Genomic DNA, 23,985 nt, shown 5'->3' with positions numbered 1-23,985 from the left:
AGAGCCCTCCAGGGATTGGCCGGTCTATGAAATTATTATTATTATTATTATTATTATTATTATTATTATTATTATTATTATTATTATTATTATTATTATTATTATTATTATTATTATTATTAAGCCTGAGTCCTAAAGCACAGTCCTTCTTGCTTCAGCAGGAACTATCCTGGAAAGACACTCTGTTATTCAACAACTGTATTTATCACTCAAAAATAAATATTTTCCTCAGTGGGTTAGCTTCTTCATCGTTCAGGTTCACTGTTACAAAAACTCCCAAATCTTAGTGCAAAGTTATGAACATTATGTGAATTAAAATCCACTTACTTTGAGAAAAGTTCCTTTACTGTGTTTAACTGTTTAAGCTATAAGTTCTCTCGGCCTCCATTTCTTCAGTCCTCCTACTCTGTCCTCCATTTCAAGCTTCCCTTTATCCCATCGCATCTGGCTTTCCTTGAACTCGAAACCTGCAATAAATGAAAATTTTAGGATCTGCTAAAGCAAAAAATAATTGTTAGGTTCACAAGCCCTGCTTTTGCCACTTATTTTCTTTACAATTAATATATTTGGTTGAATTCCCTATTTTGCTCATTGGCATTTGAGCTGCCTGTCTTGTAACACAGGACAAGCATTCAGAACAAGGACACTCTCAGCAGTCTCACTCTGGACCAAACCAAAACCCAAACTTAAACCTGTGGGAGAATAGAAACCCTTACTACCACTCTTAGGAAATAAAAAGAAAATCAAAGTAAAGACTGTTAGTGGAACTATGCAAGAGAAAAGAAAACATTGAAAGTGAAGGTGCCCTAAACAACGGTGAATGCTGGGCAAATACAAGGGGGAGAGCGGAGAGAAGAAACAAACCTACAAGAGAGAAAGGAGCCTTTAAAACACACCCAGCAACATAAAAATAAGCTGCACAATAACAAAGGAAAGAAGTTCTTCAAATTACTTGATACCTTGTTTCCCCGAAAATAAGACAGTGTCTTTTATTAATTTTTGCTCCCAAAGATGCTTAATGCCTTATTTTCAGTGGATGTCTTATTTTTATGCTCCACAGCTGCATACTTTGGTCAATGGGCATGCTTCCAAACAAAAACTTTGCTACATCTTACTTTTGGGGGATACTTTATATTTAGCACTTCAGCAAAATCTCTACTACATCTTATTTTCAGGGGATGTCTTATTTTGAGGAAACAGGGGCAACACGGCATGCCAGCCAATCAAGAGAGACCCACAAAGGAGATCACGTGGTAGTAAGGATTGCTACATTTCTGGGATCCAAGATAGGCCTACATGTCTTTGCTGCTGTGGGGAGGTTGAAACCTCAATTAAAAGGTGTGGTTTCTTTACAAACTTGGTTTGATCTAGATAGAATTTCCCCATGGGGAATCGACCTAAGGCTGAGCTTAACAGAACACACATTTAAACCATAACAAATGCTTTTTTGTAGATAACCTAGCAGTGCAGCCCTCCTGATTTAACAATTCAAAGAGTAGTACTCAGAATTGCTGCATTTGTAAAGCTCTGACAGGCATGTCATCAGATCATTGATTTGCTTGTTTCTTTCACTACAAACAAAAAGGTTGGAAACAAAAAGGCTCAAATGTATTGCCATGGAAAAAACATGACAGCCAAAGAAACCCAAATGACCCTTTCTAATTGTGTGCCTCACATATACCTTGTCTTGATGTGAGCCTTCTTAAATTAACTCTTCACCTTTCTTTCTAGCTCGGTTTCCAGCTTTTTGATTTTCTTTTGAAATTCATCTATCAAAGTTTGTTCATCAGATTTACCCTGGGGAAAAAAGTATACATAAATGAGCTTTAGTATGGATAATGGAACAGCCAACTGTGTGTGTGATTTTAAAAATGCAGTGTTCACTGGATTATGCTCATATTTATGCAGGACTGCATGCTCCAGTCTAAATTTATGATAAAGGTCATCATCAAATTGTGGGTAGTATTTCCCCTACTAACCTGAAAGCAAAGCTAGGTTTTTGTCCACATGCACCTTCGATTTTTTTTTAAAAAAAAAGAGGGGGCAGGGTGTCTTAAATTCACATTTAAGTTAAAGTTATGTACAACGAAAATATTTTTGTGTGTAACCTTTTTTTGGGGAAATCATCTTATATTAACGGTTGTCTTTGTTTCAGGCAATTTACTGACAAATGGGTATTCAGAAAAATAGAAGTGTTGCCAAAATAACTGGAGATATGGTTTTGAGGAATTTAATACTGGCCCAACAGATATTCCCACAGATGCTGAGAAGGTAGCATCTTTTGGATTCGAGTTTATGTGTAGGCACCCTCCCCTGCAAGCAATCCAACAGCAATGGAAGACGACATGTCAAAGGCTTTCTACAGCTGGAATCATTAGTGTTGTGGAAGCTGGTTGAGTTTAGCAGACTTTCTCCTGATGCTAAGCCAGACGGTGGCTGGCATCTTCAGATCTGAAGATGCCAGCCACAGATGCAGGTGAAATGTCAGGAGAGAATGCTGCTAGAACACGGCCATACAGCCCAGAAACCACACTGCACCCCAGTACAGAAGACCTTTTTTGCTTTGCACAGAGGCCTGTTCCCTGTCCAAGCAACCAAGGTCAGCCCCTGAGGCACTGGACATGCTGCTGAGGCTTGGCTTGCTCCCAGTGTTTCTTATAGCCCTCCTCCTTTTGTTTGCCAACAGATCCCACATGTTTCCACTCCCAGACTGCACAGTCAGCAGTCAGTCATTTACTACAGTGCAACCCGCCGCCAACTAACCAACTCCAAAAAAACACATATGCCATTTACCTGAACTGCACTGCTTAGCCTTTTTATCCGCTTTCTCAATTCTTCGTTTTCCTTTTCCATTTCCTCTTTCTCCCTTAGAACTTTTGTAAGGGCTTTCACTTTCTTCTGAAGCTCCTTGTTTAAATCATCCATATCATCTAGTAATGAATTTTCTTTATTTCTACTTATCCTAAGGGAATCTTTCAGTTTTGTAAGCTGATCATTTAAATCCTCTATCTGACTCTACAAAAGGAAATGGGAGAACCATGTGTTATTCAGGACTAAGAAAATGAATAACTATGGCAATATAAAGAGATTTGTATTGTCAAAGGCTTTCACGGTGATAGGGGAATAGTAGAAATTTGAGTATTTTCCCGATTAAGCCAGATTGTGGTTGAGACAGATAACGTTGGGAGCAGTGGAGCAGACTATTGATACAGGGTGGAGTCCTGCTCAGGAGTATAAGGTAATCAGATCAATAGTTGAGGGCATCTGAATAGGTATGAGTATCAATGAAGATCAAGATAAGGATTGAGATACATCGAAGCTATCCCGCCTTTGCTATATAGAACTGGTGTTTTCCGAACTACCCTTATCAAAAGCCTGTCAGCATGGCCAATTGGCCATGCTGGTAGGGGCTGATGGGAATTGTATATTATTATTATTATTATTATTACATATTACATATTATTTATTGTGTATACTTATTATTATTAAGCCTGAGTCCTAAAGCACAGTCCTTCTTGCTTCAGCAGGAACTATCCTGGAAAGACACTCTGTTATTCAACAACTGTATTTATCACTCAAAAATAAATATTTTCCTCAGTGGCTACTTTCCACTGTCTAGAACACTGTTACAAAAAACCCCAAATCTTAGGTGCAAAGTTGCGGAACATTATGTGAATTAAAATCCACTTACTTTGAGAAAAGTTCCTTTACTGTGTTTAACTGTTTGGTTATGGTCTCCACTTCCTTCTCCTTTTCTTTTAATTTATTTTTCATCCCTTCCATTTTAATCTGCCATTTTTTACTTTCATCCCATCGTACGATTTCTTCCTTGGAACTCTGAAAAAAACCCAGAAGCACAATGAAAAATTCTTAGGATCTATGTTAAAATAATTGTTACTAAATCTTGCTTTGCCATTATTTTCTTTACAATTAATATATTTGGTTGAATTCCCTATTTTGCTCATTGGCATTTGAGCTGCCTGTCTATCTGTAGAAGACAGGATTAACAAGCACTAGAACAAGGACACTCTCAGCAGCTCCGACTCTGACTCAACTCAAAAACCTTAAACTTAAACCTAGGAGAATAGAAACTCCCTACACACTCTTAGAAATAAAAGAAAATCAGCAAGGTAAAGACTGAAATAGTGGAACTATGCAAGAGAAAAAGAAAACATTGAAAGTGAAGGTGCCTTAAACAACGGTGAACAAAAGGCAACACAAGGGGGAGAGTGGAGAGAAGAAACAAACCTACAAGAGAGAAAGGAGCCTTTAAAACACACCCAGCAACATAAAAATAAGCTGCACAATAACAAAGGAAAGAAGTTCTTCAAATTACTTGATACCTTGTTTCCCCGAAAATAAGACAGTGTCTTTTATTAATTTTTGCTCCCAAAGATGCGCTACGTCTTATTTTCAGTGGATGTCTTATTTTTATGCTCCACAGCTGCATACTTTGGTCAATGGGCATGCTTCCAAACAAAAACTTTGCTACATCTTACTTTTGGGGGATACTTTATATTTAGCACTTCAGCAAAATCTCTACTACATCTTATTTTCAGGGGATGTCTTATTTTGAGGAAACAGGGGCAACACGGCATGCCAGCCAATCAAGAGAGACCCACAAAGGAGATCACGTGGTAGTAAGGATTGCTACATTTCTGGGATCCAAGATAGGCCTACATGTCTTTGCTGCTGTGGGGAGGTTGAAACCTCAATTAAAAGGTGTGGTTTCTTTACAAACTTGGTTTGATCTAGATAGAATTTCCCCATGGGGAATCGACCTAAGGCTGAGCTTAACAGAACACACATTTAAACCATAACAAATGCTTTTTTGTAGATAACCTAGCAGTGCAGCCCTCCTGATTTAACAATTCAAAGAGTAGTACTCAGAATTGCTGCATTTGTAAAGCTCTGACAGGCATGTCACCCAGGATCCTCATTGATTTGCTTCTTTGTTTCCTCTTTTTTTCTCACTACAAACAAAAAGGTTGGAAACAAAAAGGCTCAAATGTATTGCCATGGAAAAAACATGACAGCCAAAGAAACCCAAATGACCCTTTCTAATTGTGTGCCTCACATATACCTTGTCTTGATGTGGAGTTTTCTTAGCTAACTCTTCACTCTTCTTTTCTAGCTCGGTTTCCAGCTTTTTGATTTTCTTTTGAAATTCATCTATCAAAGTTTGTTCATCAGATTTACCCTGGGGAAAAAAGTATACATAAATGAGCTTTAGTATGGATAATGGAACAGCCAACTGTGTGTGTGATTTTAAAAATGCAGTGTTCACTGGATTATGCTCATATTTATGCAGGACTGCATGCTCCAGTCTAAATTTATGATAAAGGTCATCATCAAATTGTGGGTAGTATTTCCCCTACTAACCTGAAAGCAAAGCTAGGTTTTTGTCCACATGCACCTTCGATTTTTTTTTAAAAAAAAGAGGGGGCAGGGTGTCTTAAATTCACATTTAAGTTAAAGTTATGTACAACGAAAATATTTTTGTGTGTAACCTTTTTTTGGGGAAATCATCTTATATTAACGGTTGTCTTTGTTTCAGGCAATTTACTGACAAATGGGTATTCAGAAAAATAGAAGTGTTGCCAAAATAACTGGAGATATGGTTTTTTGAGGAATTAATATTTGGCTCCAACAGATATTCCCACAGATGCTGGAGAAGGTAGCATCTTTTGGATCTGAGCGTATGTGTAGGCACCCCTCCCCCCTCATGTGCTAACCAACAGTACGGAAGACGTATTGTCAAAGGCTTTCACAGCTGGAATCATTGGGGTGCTGTGTGGTTTCCGGGCCGTGTTCTAGCAGCATTCTCTCCTGACGTTTCGCCTGCATCTGTGGCTGGCATCTTCAGATCTGAAGATCCTCTGAAGATGCCAGCCACAGATGCAGGTGAAATGTCAGGAGAGAATGCTGCTAGAACACGGCCATACAGCCCAGAAACCACACTGCACCCCAGTACAGAAGACCTTTTTTGCTTTGCACAGAGGCCTGTTCCCTGTCCAAGCAACCAAGGTCAGCCCCTGAGGCACTGGACATGCTGCTGAGGCTTGGCTTGCTCCCAGTGTTTCTTATAGCCCTCCTCCTTTTGTTTGCCAACAGATCCCACATGTTTCCACTCCCAGACTGCACAGTCAGCAGTCAGTCATTTACTACAGTGCAACCCGCCGCCAACTAACCAACTCCAAAAAAACACATATGCCATTTACCTGAACTGCACTGCTTAGCCTTTTTATCCGCTTTCTCAATTCTTCGTTTTCCTTTTCCATTTCCTCTTTCTCCCTTAGAACTTTTGTAAGGGCTTTCACTTTCTTCTGAAGCTCCTTGTTTAAATCATCCATATCATCTAGTAATGAATTTTCTTTATTTCTACTTATCCTAAGGGAATCTTTCAGTCTTGTAAGCTGGATCTTCATTTTAAATCTCTCTATCTGACCTCCTTCTTGGCCAAAAGGAAATGTGGAGAGAAACTCATATGTGTTGTCATTCAGTGGACTCAAGAAAAAAATGGGAATAACTAAGTGGCAATATAAAGAGATTTGTAATTGTCAAAGGGCTTCTCAACGGTTGAATCACTTGGGTGCTGGAATAGTGGAAATTTCCGGGCTGTATGGCCGTGTTCTAGCAGCATTCTCTCCTGACGTTTCGCCTGCATCTGTGGCTGGCATCTTCAGAGGATCTGATGTTGGGAAAGCAAGTGGAGTATATATCTGTTGGAGTGTCCAGGGTGGGTGGAGAAACCTTGTCTGCTTGAAGGAAGTAGCAAAGAAGGTAACCAGATCAATAGTTGAGGGGCATCTGAATAGAAGTTATGAGTAACAATGAAGACTAGAGCACTGGTGTTTTCCGAACTACCCTTAACAAAAGCCTGGAGCATGGCAGCAGGTCATGCTGGTGGGAGCTGATTCTGAATATTCTGAGAAGTGCCATCCTGGCCTTCTGAGAGCCGCGAGGTTTCTACCTTTTGTGTCTATGGCGAAGTGCAAGGGAACCTGCGGCTCTCAGATGTTCAGGGAACTACAATTCCCATCAGCCTCTTCGTCAGCATGGCCAATTGGCCATGCTGGTAGAGGCTTTGATAAGGAATAGTGGATTCCTGAACATCTGGAAAACCCGCGGAGTTCTGATCTCAGTCATCCTGTGTTTGTGTGGAGCTCAGGTTAGAGCATCTATCTTTGAGCTCTTAAAGTATTTTTTCCAATTGGCCATGCTGGCGTTGGGCCAGAAGTTCTGTTCATTTTCATAGTTTCTTCCTTCCTGTTAAAATTGTCCATGTGCTTATGGATTTCAATTGCTTCTCTGTGTAGTCTGACGTAGTGGCTTTCAGAGTGGTCCAGAATTTCTGTTTTTTCAAATAATATTCTATGTCCAGGTTGGTTTATCATGTGTTCTGCTATTGCTGATTTTTCTGGCTGAAATAGTCTGCAGTGCCTTTCGTGTTTTTTGATACGTGTCTGTGCGCTGCGTTTGGTGGTTCCTATGTAGACTTGTCCACAGCTGCATGGTATACATAGGAACCACCAAACGCAGCGCACAGACAAGTATCAAAGAACACGAAAGGCACTGCAGACTATTTCAGCCAGAAAAATCAGCAATAGCAGAACACATGATAAACCAACCTGGACATAGAATATTATTTGAAAAAACAGAAATTCTGGACCACTCTGAAAGCCACTACGTCAGACTACACAGAGAAGCAATTGAAATCCATAAGCACATGGACAATTTTAACAGGAAGGAAGAAACTATGAAAATGAACAGAACTTGGCTGCCAGTGTTGGAAAATACTAGAGTCAAGACAGTGTCTAACCAGCTCCACACAAACACAGGATGACCATAGACAAAAGAAACAAAGGCCAGGATACTTCTATTCAGATGCTCCCACCAGTGACCTTGCTATCTCCAGTGTTACGCCCATGCTATAGTCTTCATTGTTACTCATACTTCTATTCAGATGCCCTCAACTATTGATCTGGTTGCCTTCTTTGTTACTCACAGACAAGGTTTCTCCACCCACCCTGGACACTCCAACAGATATATACTCCACTTGCTTTCCCAACATCAGATCCTCTGAAGATGCCAGCCACAGATGCAGGCGAAACGTCAGGAGAGAATGCTGCTAGAACACGGCCATACAGCCCGGAAACCACACAGCACCCAAATAAAGAGATTTGTTTCTATAGAAAGCAAGGGCTATTTTACATAATATACAATAAAGGGCAAAGGAAACCCAAATCACTATATGATGGCTATCAAGGAAATGTTTATTGCTGTAAATGGATGCACATATAGTAGTGCACAATCTCTAATACATAAGTGCAAAGATAATACATATAGGGTATACAAAACTCAATACAAGCATCTACTCAATACAAGTAAGACTGAATAACCAGTTTGCAAAATAACAGCTACAAAGTAGTCCAAATAAATAACTCAGTTCATGTCCAGACAATCCAATAACATCCAAACAGTTCTAATAATCAAAACCCAAACAATTCGAAGAAGGTGTCCTGAGTAATCCTGTTTTGTAGGAGATCAATCACTCCCCTTCATCAACAATATTTCACATGCTTTGTTGCCCCAATCACATGTAGGATTGCTATCTTCAATCAATTACTTGGGCTGTACTCAGAGGTATAGCTAGGGAAAATGGAGCCCAGAGCAAAATCTGAGTTTTTTGCCCGCTCCCATGTGGGCGGCGGCCCTCCCCCACCATGACCAGACAAAGGGCTTTTTTTGCACCAGGTCATCTCAAAGTCACCATCACATTATAGAACATGCCCCAACTGACAAATCTGGGTAAAAGTCGGATCCAGATGATTTTAAACGGATCCTCATGAATTCATATGATTTTTGCATTGGAATGAAATGAAATCACCATGAAACTATACAACATGTCTTAGTCTACAGGTAGCACCAAAACAAGCATGCATCCCGCGCTCTATGTCGCCGCCGTGGCGCAAAAACCTGCTTGAAAAACATGGATCCTCATGATTTTTGCACTAAGTCATCCCAAAATCACCAGCAAATCACAACTCCAGCCATTAGCCACATGTCTGAACACAACAATCAAACATCCCATGCTTCATGGTGCTGCAGTGGCACAAAAACCTGCTTGAAAAATGTGGATCCTTGTGGATCCTCATGATTTTTCCACTTGGTCACCCCAAAATCACCAGCACATCACAACTCATGCCCCTAGTAACATATCTGAACACAACAATCACGCATCCCACGCTCCATGGCACTGCAGTGGCGCAAAAACCTGCTTGGAAAACACAGATCCTCATGTATCCTTATGATTTTTGCACTGTCAACCCCAAATCACCACCTCTCAGAACAATGCCATCTAAGCTAGGGGTGGGGAGAGGGTATCAAGGGATGGGTAGAGGTTGGAGAGGGTGTCAAACGGTGGCTCGGTGTAAGGGAAAGTGGCAAGGGATGGCTTTGGGTGGGGGAGAGTGGGAAGGGGTGGGTAGGTGTAAAAGAAGGCGGCAAGTGATGGCTACAGGTGGGGGAAATGGGAAGGTGTGACTAGGGGTGGGTGGTGGGTGGGTAGGGGTTAGAGAGGGTGTCAAGGGGTGGGTAGAGGTTGGAGAGGGTGTCAAGGGGGTGTTCTTGTTGCAATGAATTTACAAGGACACTATTCTAGAATATTATAGTGCCCAAAATTTAAGTGGAGATACAGCAAGCATGACTCAGACCAAGTGTTCTTCTACTGTGCTAAAGCTGTAGCACAAGCGGAAATATTGCACTTGATCCACACCCATCATCTGCAAGGCTGAACCTTTCATGATTTTCTTTCCATCTTCCTTTGATTTAACTTCCTGCCATCCAGCTTCCACTGACTGAATGGACTTTGTGCAGTGTACATGCATCTAAAAAAAGAGAACAGAAATCTCCACACAACAGTGCCTGAGTAATAAATACCCAAGCAATCATTTTAAGGGGGGGGGGCGGCGGGAAGGAGAGGCATTCAATGGTTTAATAAATTCATTAGCATTCACAGTGATATTTAATGCTTATTGTACTTAATTATTACAGGGAACATTATGCTTCCTGCTCACCCTCAGTTCTTTTGTTTGCTTATCCACAATCTGCTGAACATTCATATGTGCTTCCTTTTGTGATGCTACAGAAATAATCTGCTGTTCTGCAGCAGCTGTCATTTCTGCTCGGAGCTCAAGGAGCGCTTTACTTAAAGCCTGCAAATGTTTACAAATATGAAGAAAATACAGAATTGTTAAGAATCAGTTTAAAAATGCCAAAAGTTATCCATTCATAGACTACTATGCTTCATCCACAACAAAACATTTGAAGTCACCCAAATCTATAGTACTATCCCACGGATTCAGACTGCTAATGGTGGTGCTTTCCTCCAGCACAAATGCCTTCATCTGATTAAGAGGAGGAGGGGGGGAGTTCTAGTTTTGTCATTGCCTGCCTCTGCTTCACAACCCTGGTATCTTTGTTGGTCTCCCACCCAAATACTGGTCAGGGCTGACCCTGATTAGACTCTGAGATCTGACATGATCAGATGGGCTTGGGCTATTCAGGTCAGGGCCTCCATGAGCTCCAGGACATTAATTGTGTGATAATGTAAAACTTAACATTTTAAAAGGGAGTCCAGTAACTGATCACAGTCAAAGAGTCAAACCAGACATTCTTTTGCCTCAAAAAGTATAACCATGTATAATCTTCCCTCTCCAGTTAATATCTAGTAGAATCTATTTTTTTTTCATTTGCAGTGTCACAACATGCAGTGTACTCTGACCTCACAGCCAACTGTGGGCATGTGTGGAAACACAGGATGTTATGACTTGATATAAATTACAAAAGGCAGGAGGGAAGTTGATATGCAGCAGTGTACAGTTAAACAGTCTACTTTGAATCACAGACCAACTCTGAAAAAGCTATAAAATTCAGACATATTTTACCATAAATGTTTATTATCTATAAAGGTTTCTCACACAAACTGCACACCGTTCCTGAATAAAATGCATAGGTCACAGATTGTAGAAATCAGAAACGTGCATCTGTTCTTTTCTGCTAGAAAGAATTAGCTGATTTACTTTCTCCACAGAGACAGACTCACTTTCTGTTGTTTCTCTTTTAAGGCTAGCTGATTCTTCAACCGTTCCACTAGATTTTTCATTGTCGTTGTTGGAGCTCTGTTATTTGCTTCTTGTTGGGCCTCCAGTTCGGTTTTTACATTCATTAATTCTTTCTCCATCTGTGACAATGCAGTCCTTAGTTCATCCACTTCATCTTTCAATTGTTTCACTTCAGCAGCGTGCCTCTCCTCAAGGCTAGCACAGCAAAATAATAATGACACCTACTGGTTAACTGAGCAACCTACAAATGAACTAACAGCACTAAAAATACATCATCTGTTCTTTTCTTTTCTTTCTTTTTTTACAATCATAATTGTTGCCGATAGTGGTCTAGACTAGCGATGTGTTTCATCAGATTGGCTTTCTTGACAGGCAATTCAAAACTCAGTATTGTTAATTTACAAGCACCCCTGCTCTGCCCCCAGTCATGCACAACAGCAGTGCTACTGGATTTTATCCTTGCATTGACGTGTATATACACAGAAGCCAAAGCACATAGACATAAACAGCACAGCTGTTCCCCACACTTTTTCAGAGAATAGTTCCCACAAATCAAGCCTTAGATGCTTAACACTGAAGATCTCTGTTCAAATTTAAAATCCAATACGGAATCATGACTTGAGGCCACAGCACTGCAGGCAGGGCTGGTGTACCATGGGGTCATGTAGCAAGGTGGATGACAATATTTTGATAGTGTGTACAGTCTGAAACAATGCAGAGATCATCAGAAGCACTACATGAAAAAACATGCAGAAATGGCAGCAAGAATATTTTTCTTCTTTTCAAACTTCAAAGCAAATCAGATGTCTGACAGTTCACTAGTATTAAAGCACTTTTGATCACATATACCCAGAATTAATTTGAAAAAGCCAATATTCACTAAAAATCGCAAAAGCCCAATTGTGAGCAAAGGATGCAGTCCTAATGTGGTTAATTCTGGAGCGATCCAGTTTAAAACATGACTATTCTGGAGTAAGAAGAAATTAGAACAAATTACATTATATAAAACCCTGTTCCCTTTTCCAAAGCATCTGCACAACATAATATCCATAAAAACAAAACCTTACATATGTAATGGTAATAAGTTTACAAAAAACATAAGCACATTTTTTTCAGCCACCACAAGTCATTATTTGCAAACTCTGACAACTTTGTTGTGTTCTTTTTTAAAATCTTTGAATACTAAATTTTGAATAAAGATTTGAGAACATAAGCATGACATCCATTTACTTCTGACATGAATAGTAACTCTGGTGCAGACTTACTGGGCTCTGACATTTTCAAACTCTTTGATTTTTACTATGGTAATTTGTTTTTGTTTCTGTAAATCAGAGGACATTTTCTTTAATCTGCTGAGAAGAGTAGCAAGAGAGTTGTCTTGTTCTGCTACAGTTTGTTCCATTTCTGCCAGACGAATTAAGTGCTTATTTGTTGGGACAGCTAAAGAAGGCTTTTTTACCAACTCCTATGGAATAAAAGAGAATGCAGAAAAAATCAGTCTTTTCACTGTTTCTCTTTTCTTTATTTCTTCCATCTATTGATTAAGCTTCTTCCTAGCATACATTTTAGAAAAGGTTAAATTTAGCCCCTTACAACAAATGTTTAGAATACAATTCAGCTAAACCTATGTACCTCTTAAGTCCATTTGATTTCAATAAGAGATGAATAATGTTCTCCCAACAAAACTAGCAGTGGTCTAATATGCTTACAGTAAAACCAGCTTGGGAAAAAATCACTTAAAACAGTAGCAGTTTTTATTACATTACACTAAGTAAAGAAAAAGAAAAATATTTAAAAACAGCAGATATGGTATTCTGTGGGACTTTTCCTGAGTATAATGACACATTTATCTGAGTATACAGACATATTTTGTCCACTTATGGTCCCCATCCTGCTATAGCTTCCCATTGTCATGCCTGGGGGTGGAGTGTCAGTGATCATTTATGCACTTGCAGTCTTGCCCTGCAGTGAACATATATTCCCTCTGGGTTAGATTCTTGGTTGCACACACATTTTTCCCCTCCCAAACTCACCATGCTGCAGATCAGAGAAGCCCCACAGTTTGCAACAGCAGGCAAATTGTGACATTTTTCCTGCCTGTGCAGGGAAAGCAAAGCACAGCAGCATGCATCTGGCTTCCTCTGGGTTTTTTGCTCCTCCCCACCTTCCCACACCTGTGCAGGAGCAGTTCTTTCTACTCCTCCACTGGTCTTTCCAGCAAATTCATAGAGCTTCTTTCTTTTTTAAAAAATTGACACTTTTGATCTATCGCAGGAGTGTTAGAGTATTAAACTGGTGGGGGGAGAAAATGGCAACAAACAACTTCCTAACCCAGAAGCAGGGGACAGGAAAAATATTGGCTGGGCTCAGAGGAATCAGTGGTACACTTCTTTGCATGTAAACTGAGAATTGTGGGAAGACCCTGCTGTGCAGCAAACAGGGTAACTGCTGCATACATAAAGGGCAGCGAACCCCCATGAGCAGGACATGAGGAAAATGGGGAATCAATAAGAATCCCCATTTCACTCCCATAAGGCCTTATAACAATGGGATAGTCAGGCTCCAAACCATGATTTATCCACATAATAAGTTACACCCTGATTTTCTCACTTAGTTTTGTTGGATTCTAGTTGAACAAAATTCTGACACATATGCTTCCATCACTGTCTAGATCAAGAAAAGGAGTTTATAACAACACTTCCTAAAGGTGATAATTCTCTGGATCCTTTTCATTATATTGGCTCACTTTGTGTGTAACCCCCCCACTCAATATCTGTGAAAGTGTTACTATTTTCATAACTAGCATTGTATCCTGTAGCAGTAAAACATGCCAAAATGTACTCCCTGATCACATGGAAATTGCTTTATATGATGGTAGAACAGGGAGCCCTAAAAGATTTACCAACACAGAATAGCACTTCTAGTCACACTCAAAAGGGCAACATAAAAATCAGTAAAAACCACGGAACACAACTGAAACAATAGAATTATCATTTATCATCTCCCTTACCAGTGCAGTTTTCTTGAATTTATTAAAGGCATTTTCAGTATGGAAATCTAACTTTTGATGCAGCATTCTGAGGTCTTCCTCACGTTTCTTTGCAATTTCTTCTTGCTCCTAAATAGTAGAAAGTGAACATCCTAAATTGTTCAGTAGGCATGGTGCCCACGTGCAGGAAGAGTAAGGAAGCCTTATAGAAAATGACACATACACTGGCAATCCTTTGACCTAGTGTGCCTTGGAAGACTTCAGTTGAATAGAAGCAATTCTGGGGGGGCGGGGGCATGGATAAATAGAAGTGCCTTCTGTTACCAGACTGAGCTGTGGTAAATGGGGGAGGTCTGTTTCTTCAGGCAATAGTGTCTCTACCAACCGGCCAATCTTAGAGGTAGCATAGGAATACAGTGGCAAGATGGATGCTATCCTCTGAATTGGCTCAGTGTCACCCATAAGGGCAGAAACCTGCCTGGACGAGACTCCTGCCAACATCAACCTGCACAACAACTTGCCTCACCTTTTCCTAAAGTTATTAGGAAAAGACAATACCTTCAGCCTGAAAAGACATTTCCCATTTCAGCCTCAACCAACCTGCCCCCATGAAACAAAGGAGATGCTAAAATGTTTTCATCAAGAGTTCTTTTCAGTCAAACACTAATTTCATCTTCTAGTTTCTGACTAACCTCTCCAAAGACCACCTTAATTTACACAGGCATTATCCTGAAGCTCTTATTGAATCAATTTCACCTAAAAATGTAATCATCTCCAGACCAAGGACGAAGCTCCACACCCCCTTTTGTGGGTTTTTGTATTTTTAAAGTGGTTTTTGGTTTTTAGGCTAGCGGCACCAAAATTTCAGGCTATCGTCAGGTGACACTCCTGATGATACCAGCCAAGTTTGGTGAAGTTTGGTTCAGGGGGTCCAAAGTTATGGACCTCCAAAAGGGGTGCCCCATCCCCCACTGTTTCTAATGGGAGCTAATAGTAGATGGGTCTACCCATTTGAGGGTCCATATCTTTGGACCCCCTGAATCAAACTTCACTAAACCTAGGTGGTATCATCAGGATAGTCTGCTGCTGATACCACCCCAGTTTGGTGAAGGTTGGTCCAGGGGGTACAAAGTTATGGACTCCCAAAGCGGGTGCCCCATCCCCCACTGTTTCTAATGGGAGCTAATAGTAGATGGGTCTACCCATTTGAGGGTCCATATCTTTGGACCCCCTGAATCAAACTTCACTAAACCTAGGTGGTATCATCAGGATAGTCTGCTGCTGATACCACCCCAGTTTGGTGAAGGTTGGTCCAGGGGGTACAAAGTTATGGACTCCCAAAGCGGGTGCCTCCATCCCCCATTGTTTCCAATGGAAGCTAATAGGAGATGGGGGCTACACCTTTGAGAGTCCTAATTTTGGACCCCCTGAACCAAACTTCACCAAACCTGGGCGGTATCATCAGGAGAGTCTCCTAAAGATACCCCAAAAGTTTGGTGCTGCTAGCTTAACAATTGTGCCCCTGACAGCAGGCACCCCCCCAAATTTCCCCAGATTCTCTTTTTAAATCCACCCCCTTCGGCAAGGATTTAAAGGGAGAATCTGAGGTCTCCTGTTTAAACATTGAAAGTGATGTTGTTTCATGGTGGGGGATAATCCACTCCAAAACAGCATCATTTTCAATGTTATTTTAACTGGGGACCTCAGATTCTCCCTTTAAGGTGGATTTAAAAGGAGAATCTGGGCTCCCTAATTTAAACACAATTTAAAGTGATGCTGTTTGGGGGTGGATTCCAGCATCACAGCAGTCGCTCATGGGGGGGGGGGGGAGGGGGCGCAAACCTCCCATTTTGAACTGAGCTCCATTTTCCCTAGCTACCCCTCTGCCTGGAGGGGAGAGAGAATGGACTGCCGGCTGCCAGGTGGGAGCCCAGCCGGTGGGGGACGAAAGTCTGCCATCCCTTGCCTCGGAGAGCTGCTTTTATAAGCACTTAGTCTGGGGGTGGGGCTTGGGGAGCCATGGCCATGCCACCAGAGGCAGGTGGGGGCGTGGCCTCACTCCCGAACCCCTCCCATAAAAAATCTATAACTACGTCACTGCTCCAGATACTTCCTAGTTTATAACATAAACCTAAGTGTTGACCATTAAATTTAAGTATTCCCCATTTAACTTACGTGTCCTCCTCTTGTTTTCTCCTGGAGAACAAGAGCCGCCTTTGTCCAGGAAAGATTAAGCTCTTTTAGCATGGCTAGAGGGCCTAATCTTCCCTATAAATTAGCTGTCCACCCTGCAATCAGTGCCCAGTGTTTCCTGAGCCACCGTTGGTTTGGTTGCACTGCATGCCCAATGTGCCCATTGTGCTGTGTGCCATCTGCTTTTATGCTGTCTCTTTGGAGCTCTGTGCGGGCACTGAACTCTGTTTTCCAGGATCAGTTCTTCAGGATAAGGTAATTGTTGCCTTTATTCCCCCCAAATTCCTCTCTATTCCAGATTTTTACCCTCAACTCTATCTATAGCCTACAACTATGTGAATTCTCTGTGTGCTTTGATCATTTGTGTGCTTGTAAGCTTATTATTTTTACTCTGATAAAACTGTTAAACTTTTACTCCTGATTTCTTCAGATTTTTTGTGGAAACCACCTCTGTAAACTCCATGGAAAAAGTTCCTCCTCTCCTCTTGTTACTCCTCCTCTCATTAAGCAAGGTCTGATCCTGCTAATTCCCCAAGGATTTTGGGTAACACTTCCAATTACCCAAGCTGCTCAGACTCTTTTGGAATCTGTAAGGAATCGTTCTGCCCTCAAATACAGCTCTATTATACTAATTACAGAAAGGATAAAAACTAAGCTCAAGAGTAAGACAATAGACCCACTAACTTCAACATGGGATCTGTTTTTACCTTTTGACCCCTCTTCACTCTCCTGAAGTCCTTCTCTCTCTCTCCTTAAGCAGCCAAACAAGAACTGTTCACTCCAATCATGGAAACACAACAAATGTCATCCTGATTTGGAAGTAGCAGTTCACACACATAGTGGCTCCACTTGAATACTGCCCAGCTTTCAAAGCATTTGAACGGGGGTTCACCTTGAAGTGCAAACTGAGCCAATAAGTCTGCCAGCTTCCAGATGGGGTCTGGAGATCTTCTAGAGTTACAGCTGATCTCCAGACTATATACATCACTTATTTCTTTATTTAAAACACTTATTCCACTTCTCCTAAAGAATACTGCTGCTTTGGAAGGGAGGCTGAGTGGAATTATGCCCAGCTGAGGTCCCCACTATCCCAGGCTCCACCCTCACATCACCAGGTGTTTCCAAACCCAAGGTTGGTAACGCTAGGCCCATAGGAGAACATCAAATAAAAATACCTCTCTTGCTTTCGCCAAAAAGTGCTGGTACTTTTTCAGGACTTCTTCTTTTTGATTTAACCTTGCTTGCATATTTGCAATTGTTTGATGTGCAATTTTCAAGCCACGAGGATAAGCAGGGTCATCTTCGTTTCGGTCTAGCTCAGCCATTATCTTCTCCCTCTCAGCAGTTGCTGGTAATCGAAGTCTTAGTTCATTTATGATCTTGTCTCTAGACAAGATATTCTGCTCTGCTTTCCATAAAGCAGTTTCTTTATCTTTCAGTTTCTGCAATAAAGAAAAAATATACACACACCAGAGCATTATTTATCAAAATATTGTACAATGCCAGTTCAAAGCACAATATCAATTATTTCTTAGATGCATTATTAAATATAAAAATGATACTCGTGTTTGTGAGAAAAAATCTAATTTGAATGAGTAACCTGCATGAGTTTGAATAGAATATTTAAAATGTTTAGGTTTCTGTTCATGTTAAATGAAATCCCAGCTCAAAAATTGCTTGGCAAATAATAATCATTTTTTTTTAAAAGCTAGGATACTCATTTCATAGTGGAGTAGAATCTGGACATGTGGAGATAGTAAAAAAAGGCATGATTCATCTTCACAGTCCTCAATGAGAGTTCAAGGCACAGTTTAGGTGGATGGATTTTTTTGGGAGAGGGAAGGAAGCTTTTCAATGTGAGAAGCACTGGAGCAGGAGTGGGTGGAAAACTTAGATTAGTTAAAGTGTAAGTGTGAGTTTGTGTACCAGCATACAATCACCTGTGGAAGTCAGCATAATATAGTGGTTAAGAGCAGGTGGACTCTAATCTGGAAAACTGGGTTTGATTTTCCACTCCTCCAAAGGAGTGGCAGACTTCTATCTTGCAAATCAGATTTGTCTCCCCATTCCTGCTGGGTGACCTTGGACTAGTCACTGTTCTGCCAGAACTCTCTCAGCCCCACACACCTCACAAGGTATCTGTTGTGGGAGAGAAAGTGAAAGAAGTTTGTAAGGAACTTTGAGTCTCCTTACAGGAGTATAAATCCAAACTCCTCCTCCTCTTCTTCTGTGCAAAGAATGCAAGGGCAAGAAAATAGGAGTCACTTGGGGGCAGGAAAATAAAAGATATTTTATTTGGAGGGTGTGTGGTGGGGATTTTTGATTCCCCCATTCAAGTATTTTAGGTTTCACTGGTATTTATCTTGCTCACATACTGAAAAAAATCTAACCGATTACACTATTTTAGATCAGTAAGAATGCATTTATTTTAAATGCTATGATTCCCAAAAATGAATGCTGATTTATCCACTAGCCAATTAAACCAGACTGTGACAGACATTAATATGATTAAATTGGCTCAGTTCCAAGTATCCCAGCTTGATTGCTTTGAGAATTGGAAGGACTGTTCCACTGTTTGAAATTAAACATGTAACACCCTTGGTGGTGGTGCCCAGACTTTGCAACATTCTTCCTACGGAAACCCAGTATGTTCTATCCTTGCTTTATTTTGAACCGCTTTTAACATCTAGATCTAACAACTGAGATAGTAGCAAGCAGCAATTTAAGTTTTATAGATGTATTTTATTGTAGATTTGAGTTTGTATGGTACAGTGTGATTTTACTGTATTTTACTGTTATATTATATTGTAAGCTGCCTTGAATATAACTATAGAAAAGGTGGGATATAAATACCACTTCTACTAATAACAACAATAATAAACTAATTTCACTGCTTGTTACAGGCATTAAAACAAAATTCTGTATTTTTGTCACCAACATTTAATAAGCAAGATTTCCTTATCTCTGCTTACACTATTTAATTAACAAAGACCTTAGAAATAACAAACAGTATAAATTCTAAGTTCTTCCTTATCCTCATGCATAAAATTCTTTGAGCAACAGAAATATCTTAAAATATTTCCACCTGAAGAGTGGTAACTTTTGAATTAAATTATTCCATAAATCATTGAAAGCATATGATCCAATTACCTTTTCTAAAGATTTGCACGTAGCTTGCATTTCCAGGATTGTTCTAACATGTTCCTTAATTTTCCTTAGAGCCTGGTCAAGCTGATGTGGAAGTGGTAAGTCGGTATCTGGAACTGATCCCATAGCTTCATCAAACTGCAGAAGAAACAGAGTACAAGAAATCTAGCAATCTCTCTCACTGACAGCAATCAGTACAAATCTAAATCCAACAAAAAACCCCAGCATAGATACCTTTAGAGCAGTACTTAATATATCATTTTGCCGACGGTCATATATATTTAGCTGCCGTTCCAATTCCACTTCTCTTTGATCCCAGGCCATCTGGCGCTCTTCATGAAACTGTAAGATTGTTTGGATGTATTAAATAAGGACTTTGCATTAAATAACCTGACAGTAACAGACAGAATATATTTTAAAGCTTCTGCGCACCAAATTTCACATTTGGATATGTTTCTGACTGAAATAACTTTTAGAAATTAATTTAAATAATTAATTGCAATAGGCAACACCATATACTTTTCTGTACCTTGTTTTGCTGTACAATTTCTTCTTCCAGGTTGTTGATTGTGCGGTCATACTCTGAAATCACATTGTTCAAATATTTGTTCTCTTCTTTTTGCTTGGTTAATTCACGGTTCAGTTTGAGCTCCTGAAGTCGAAGTTCTTCAATTCTCACATGCCACTCAATTACCTGATAACACACAACAACAAGCAAAATCCTGACAACAGTAATTTAATGATCAATCTGAACTGATTCCAGTTGAATATATGAGTGCCAACCTGTTGCAGCAAAAAGTGCTAATGTACTTTAGAGATTAATTGGCTCATTGTTCTAATCCAAGCTTTGGCTGGCTACAGCCTACAGATCTGATACAGTAAAAAAAAGTAGCAAATATTCAGAGGGGAAGATTAAGTAAGGCTGAGACAGAATAAAGCACAATGGAAGTACTAGGATCTATTGTCTCATAGCTTGTTTTACAGTTCCTGAACACAACTGAATCAGAAAATTGTAACTGCAGTGTCTCACACAACAACACTCAACATGAAAAATGACAATGACTAGAGAGGCTCAAAGTTTCTCCACCTCTGCCTCCTGGATCAGTCATGGCACTAGAAAATCTCACTCGCTCTGAGAAATGTACCATGGAGACCTGTATACAAAACAATGTCAACATTTATATTTTAAGTTAATTTATCTCCCAAACCTTTTGTGCTCCTCTTTTATCGTTTAATGTGGCTATTAGTTCTTCTAAGCCTTTTAATTTCGTCTCCAATTCCAGGGCTTTGTTCTCTGAACTTCGGCGCTCTTGCTCAGCACGCTGAATGTCTTCTGTCATTTTAAGTTTGTCATTCTGAAGCTGGATCATAGTTTTAGAGAACTTCTCCTGCTGAGCCAAAGGCAAAGCTCCGCTAAACTGCCTCCGCAGAGACTGAACAGTCTGCCGTAAATGTTTGGCTCTGTTTCTCCCTTCCAGCCGTGCATAATACAGTGCTTGTTCCTTGTCATCCAATTTCTGCTCTAGGCGTAGATTAGCAACCTCCATCTTCTGAAGTTTTGATGTAGTGGCTTCTAACTTGGCCACAGCTGTAGACTCACTAATCTGAAGGGCTACAATATGCTGATGTAGTTTTGCAATAAGTGCTTTTTCATCTGATTGTGCCTATATGCCAAACAGAATAAGAACAGATTGAATGTTTATTCAAAGCACATGTATGATTTTGGCATATTTTTGGTTACTACAGTTTATGACTATATTTAACACTAATAACCATACCTGATAATCCAAAATTTGCATTCTAAGGGACTCCACTTCTTTCTCTCGGGATTGCTGGCGATTCTCTAGAGCGTCGACTTGCATCTTGGCAATGTCAGAAAGTTCTTTTAACCTAATAAGACATAACAGATATTTCAAATTCTGAAAAAAACCTCTGAATTCATTGTAACATTGGAAAACTGACATATTCTTCAGGGCATAGAGTTAGGTCATTTACCTCCTAATGTAAATACTATAAATACTTTCTCTAAAGCTAGAAAAAGAGCAAAGAAAAAAACTGACAATACTATAAGCGTTGTCAAAAGTAATCTGCTCCACTAAATAAGATATAGCACCTGAAGATTATGCTACCCAGTTTCAACCAACTCATGGTGACCTCCATCCAAAGAGCATTCCAGCAGGAGTCATTTTCCACTGCCTTCTTTCATGCAGTAACCCCAGTCTTCCTCATTGGTCGTCTAACTAATTGCTAACCTGATTATGATATGATTGGGCTAAGAAAGTAAATCTGAATTTCAACTATGTTTTCAGATGCAATAAACAGCTTTTTAAAAACAAATGTCACACACCAGTTTTTATGCCTAATAAAGGTTTTGGATTTGGATTTGAAAAACAAATGTTGAAAAAGTACATTGCCGCTAGTAAGGAGTGAGATGTCTTATGATTGATTACAGGTAAGGATTTGGGCAAAAGCTGACGGTACCACAACAACACTCTCTGTAGTCCTACTCAGACTGCTACATGCTATGACAGTATCAGGCACTATACAAAGGAGAGTTTCTTTCCATGAGTGAGCAGAGTTTACATTAGGTCATAACCAGAGGCGTGGGGCCTATAGGGACATGGGGTCACCCTTTCAGTCATGGGGGGGGGGGGCCGCCGGGTGCCCTCCCATTACAAAATGGCATGAACCTGAGGATGGCAGGAGCCAGCCTGCAGGAAGGCGTGGGACAGGGCTTGGCAGCAGACAGCCACGGCGCCTGCCTGGGCCACCTGCTGCTGCCGAGCCCCACACTCTGGCCTCCATGCAGTTTGGCTTTTGCCCTCTCCAAGGCCTGGGGATGACAGGAACCGGCCTGCAGGGAGGCAGGGCTCAGAGGCGGGTGGCCCTGCCCACTGCCTCCATGCAGGCCAGCTTTTGTACTCCCCAGGGCTGTGGGCAGCAAGAGCCGGCCTACAGGGAAGTGGGGGGTGGGGCTTGGTGCCCCCAAGCCATGCCCCTAAGCACAGGGGGGCACCCTGAGAAGGTGTTGTCCCCAGGCACCATTTTCCCCAATACGCCTCTGGTCATTATATGGGAATGGATTCTATGCTGTGCCAGAAGAAGGACTTTCTCCTTTACACAGCTACTGCTGCTGCCTTTAAATAAGACAATGCCAAAAGTTGGGGGACCTGCATGGATAAGAATCTGCACAAGGGGGGCCGACTTAAGTGATGTGGGGGAAGGAAAGGAAGAGATTTTCTGCATGCAACACCTATTCCGCTTTTCTCAGCAGTCAATCATTGCGCTTGGAATTGCACAGAGCACAGGAGTTCCATACATCTTCTCTTCCGCCATGTTTGTATAGCTGCCATGTTGGTTTTTTTCAAAATGCATGCCTTTTAAAAATCAGGATTTTTTAATTACAATGTTGTCATCAATGGTCTCATGGTGCCACCCCCTTGCCTTTTTGGTTGAAGTGATTAGGCTGTACTGATATATCAGTATGCTGCTAGAAGAGTAGCTGGCCATGTTAAGAATCACCATATTGTCCTTGTGGAAAAATGCCCTCCATTCAAAGGTTGTCCCCAATATTTGGACATTTGGAACTAAAAATTGGCTTCCAAAAGTTTTCTGTGGACAAACAGCAGGTAAAAGAGGTGCAGAGTCTATTGCTTTCAAGTGGCTGATACATAATGTTTATTTATCTGGTTTTATTCATTTAATTAGATTTAATATGGCACCCCTCCTCTTTTGACTTGGGGTAGCTAATAACATTCATGACACAATTTAAAACATTTAAAATATGACAAAATAATTTACATTTCTATTCTATATTAATGACTATCTCCAAGATGGTGAAAAACAACAACAGATTCATTGAGAGATTAATGGTGGATCTGATGGAAAAGAGGGAGGCCAGATGGTACCTTAGTCACATAAATATATCTATCATGATGAGAACAATGAAGCAGATTAGAAGGGGTGTTCCGCAACAGTCTTCATCACAATCAAATCTGATAACAAGTACTCTTCAGATGCATAAAAAATCAGATTCCCTTGAAAAATCAACATAGTTGGGAGGCACTGGATAGTAAGGCATAGACACATCTTACAAAAATATATATTTTCAAAAAAAATTAAAAACCAAAGACTTGGCTATGCAAGTGAAAATTTGATTTTTCTCACAGGCAAAGGCATGTCTGTCAGGGCATATCAAGACAGCAAAACACAAAGGCAAGGAGTTGGGTTTCTGAAATGGTTCTAAGTATGAAAGGCATATTTTAGAAAGGAGCACATATACATAAATTTAAAAGTTTTTAAAGCAGAATCTACTTTACAGAGCTCACAAGTACTCTTCAAACGTTGACAGATTCAACAATAGCTGGGGGGAGAGGGGGTGTTAAAAGGAACTAGCTTCAAAGGCAAAAAATATTGCTGGTGTTCTTCTCTTTAAACTAGAAATCTTCTATACAAGGTGGAGTTACAACCCACTTTTGCTGTTAGCCAGCATGCCCCATCCCATATGGAACTAAAGCTTAAATAACCTTT

General features: G+C 40.5%; 1 protein-coding gene across 1 annotated transcript in view; it reads right to left on the bottom strand.

The window, feature by feature from the left end:
• CEP290 (centrosomal protein 290) overlaps nucleotides 1-23,985 on the bottom strand; it is an 80,414-nt gene that overhangs the window by 19,623 nt on the left and 36,806 nt on the right. Inside the window, exons 32-44 of the mRNA XM_048501553.1 lie at nucleotides 21,234-21,345; nucleotides 20,664-21,119; nucleotides 19,985-20,149; nucleotides 19,690-19,797; nucleotides 19,459-19,593; nucleotides 17,484-17,750; nucleotides 14,137-14,244; nucleotides 12,392-12,591; nucleotides 11,108-11,321; nucleotides 10,080-10,217; nucleotides 6,222-6,443; nucleotides 5,084-5,200; nucleotides 3,692-3,837 (exon numbers count right to left, since the gene is read on the bottom strand). Of these exons, the coding sequence (XP_048357510.1) occupies nucleotides 3,692-3,837; nucleotides 5,084-5,200; nucleotides 6,222-6,443; nucleotides 10,080-10,217; nucleotides 11,108-11,321; nucleotides 12,392-12,591; nucleotides 14,137-14,244; nucleotides 17,484-17,750; nucleotides 19,459-19,593; nucleotides 19,690-19,797; nucleotides 19,985-20,149; nucleotides 20,664-21,119; nucleotides 21,234-21,345 (2,388 nt within the window). The remainder of the gene's footprint in view (nucleotides 1-3,691; nucleotides 3,838-5,083; nucleotides 5,201-6,221; nucleotides 6,444-10,079; nucleotides 10,218-11,107; nucleotides 11,322-12,391; nucleotides 12,592-14,136; nucleotides 14,245-17,483; nucleotides 17,751-19,458; nucleotides 19,594-19,689; nucleotides 19,798-19,984; nucleotides 20,150-20,663; nucleotides 21,120-21,233; nucleotides 21,346-23,985) is intronic.

Source organism: Sphaerodactylus townsendi, linkage group LG06 (genome assembly GCF_021028975.2).
Source record: "Sphaerodactylus townsendi isolate TG3544 linkage group LG06, MPM_Stown_v2.3, whole genome shotgun sequence".
Classification (NCBI taxonomy): domain Eukaryota; kingdom Metazoa; phylum Chordata; class Lepidosauria; order Squamata; family Sphaerodactylidae; genus Sphaerodactylus; species Sphaerodactylus townsendi.
This window is presented reverse-complemented; position numbering and strand designations above follow the sequence as displayed.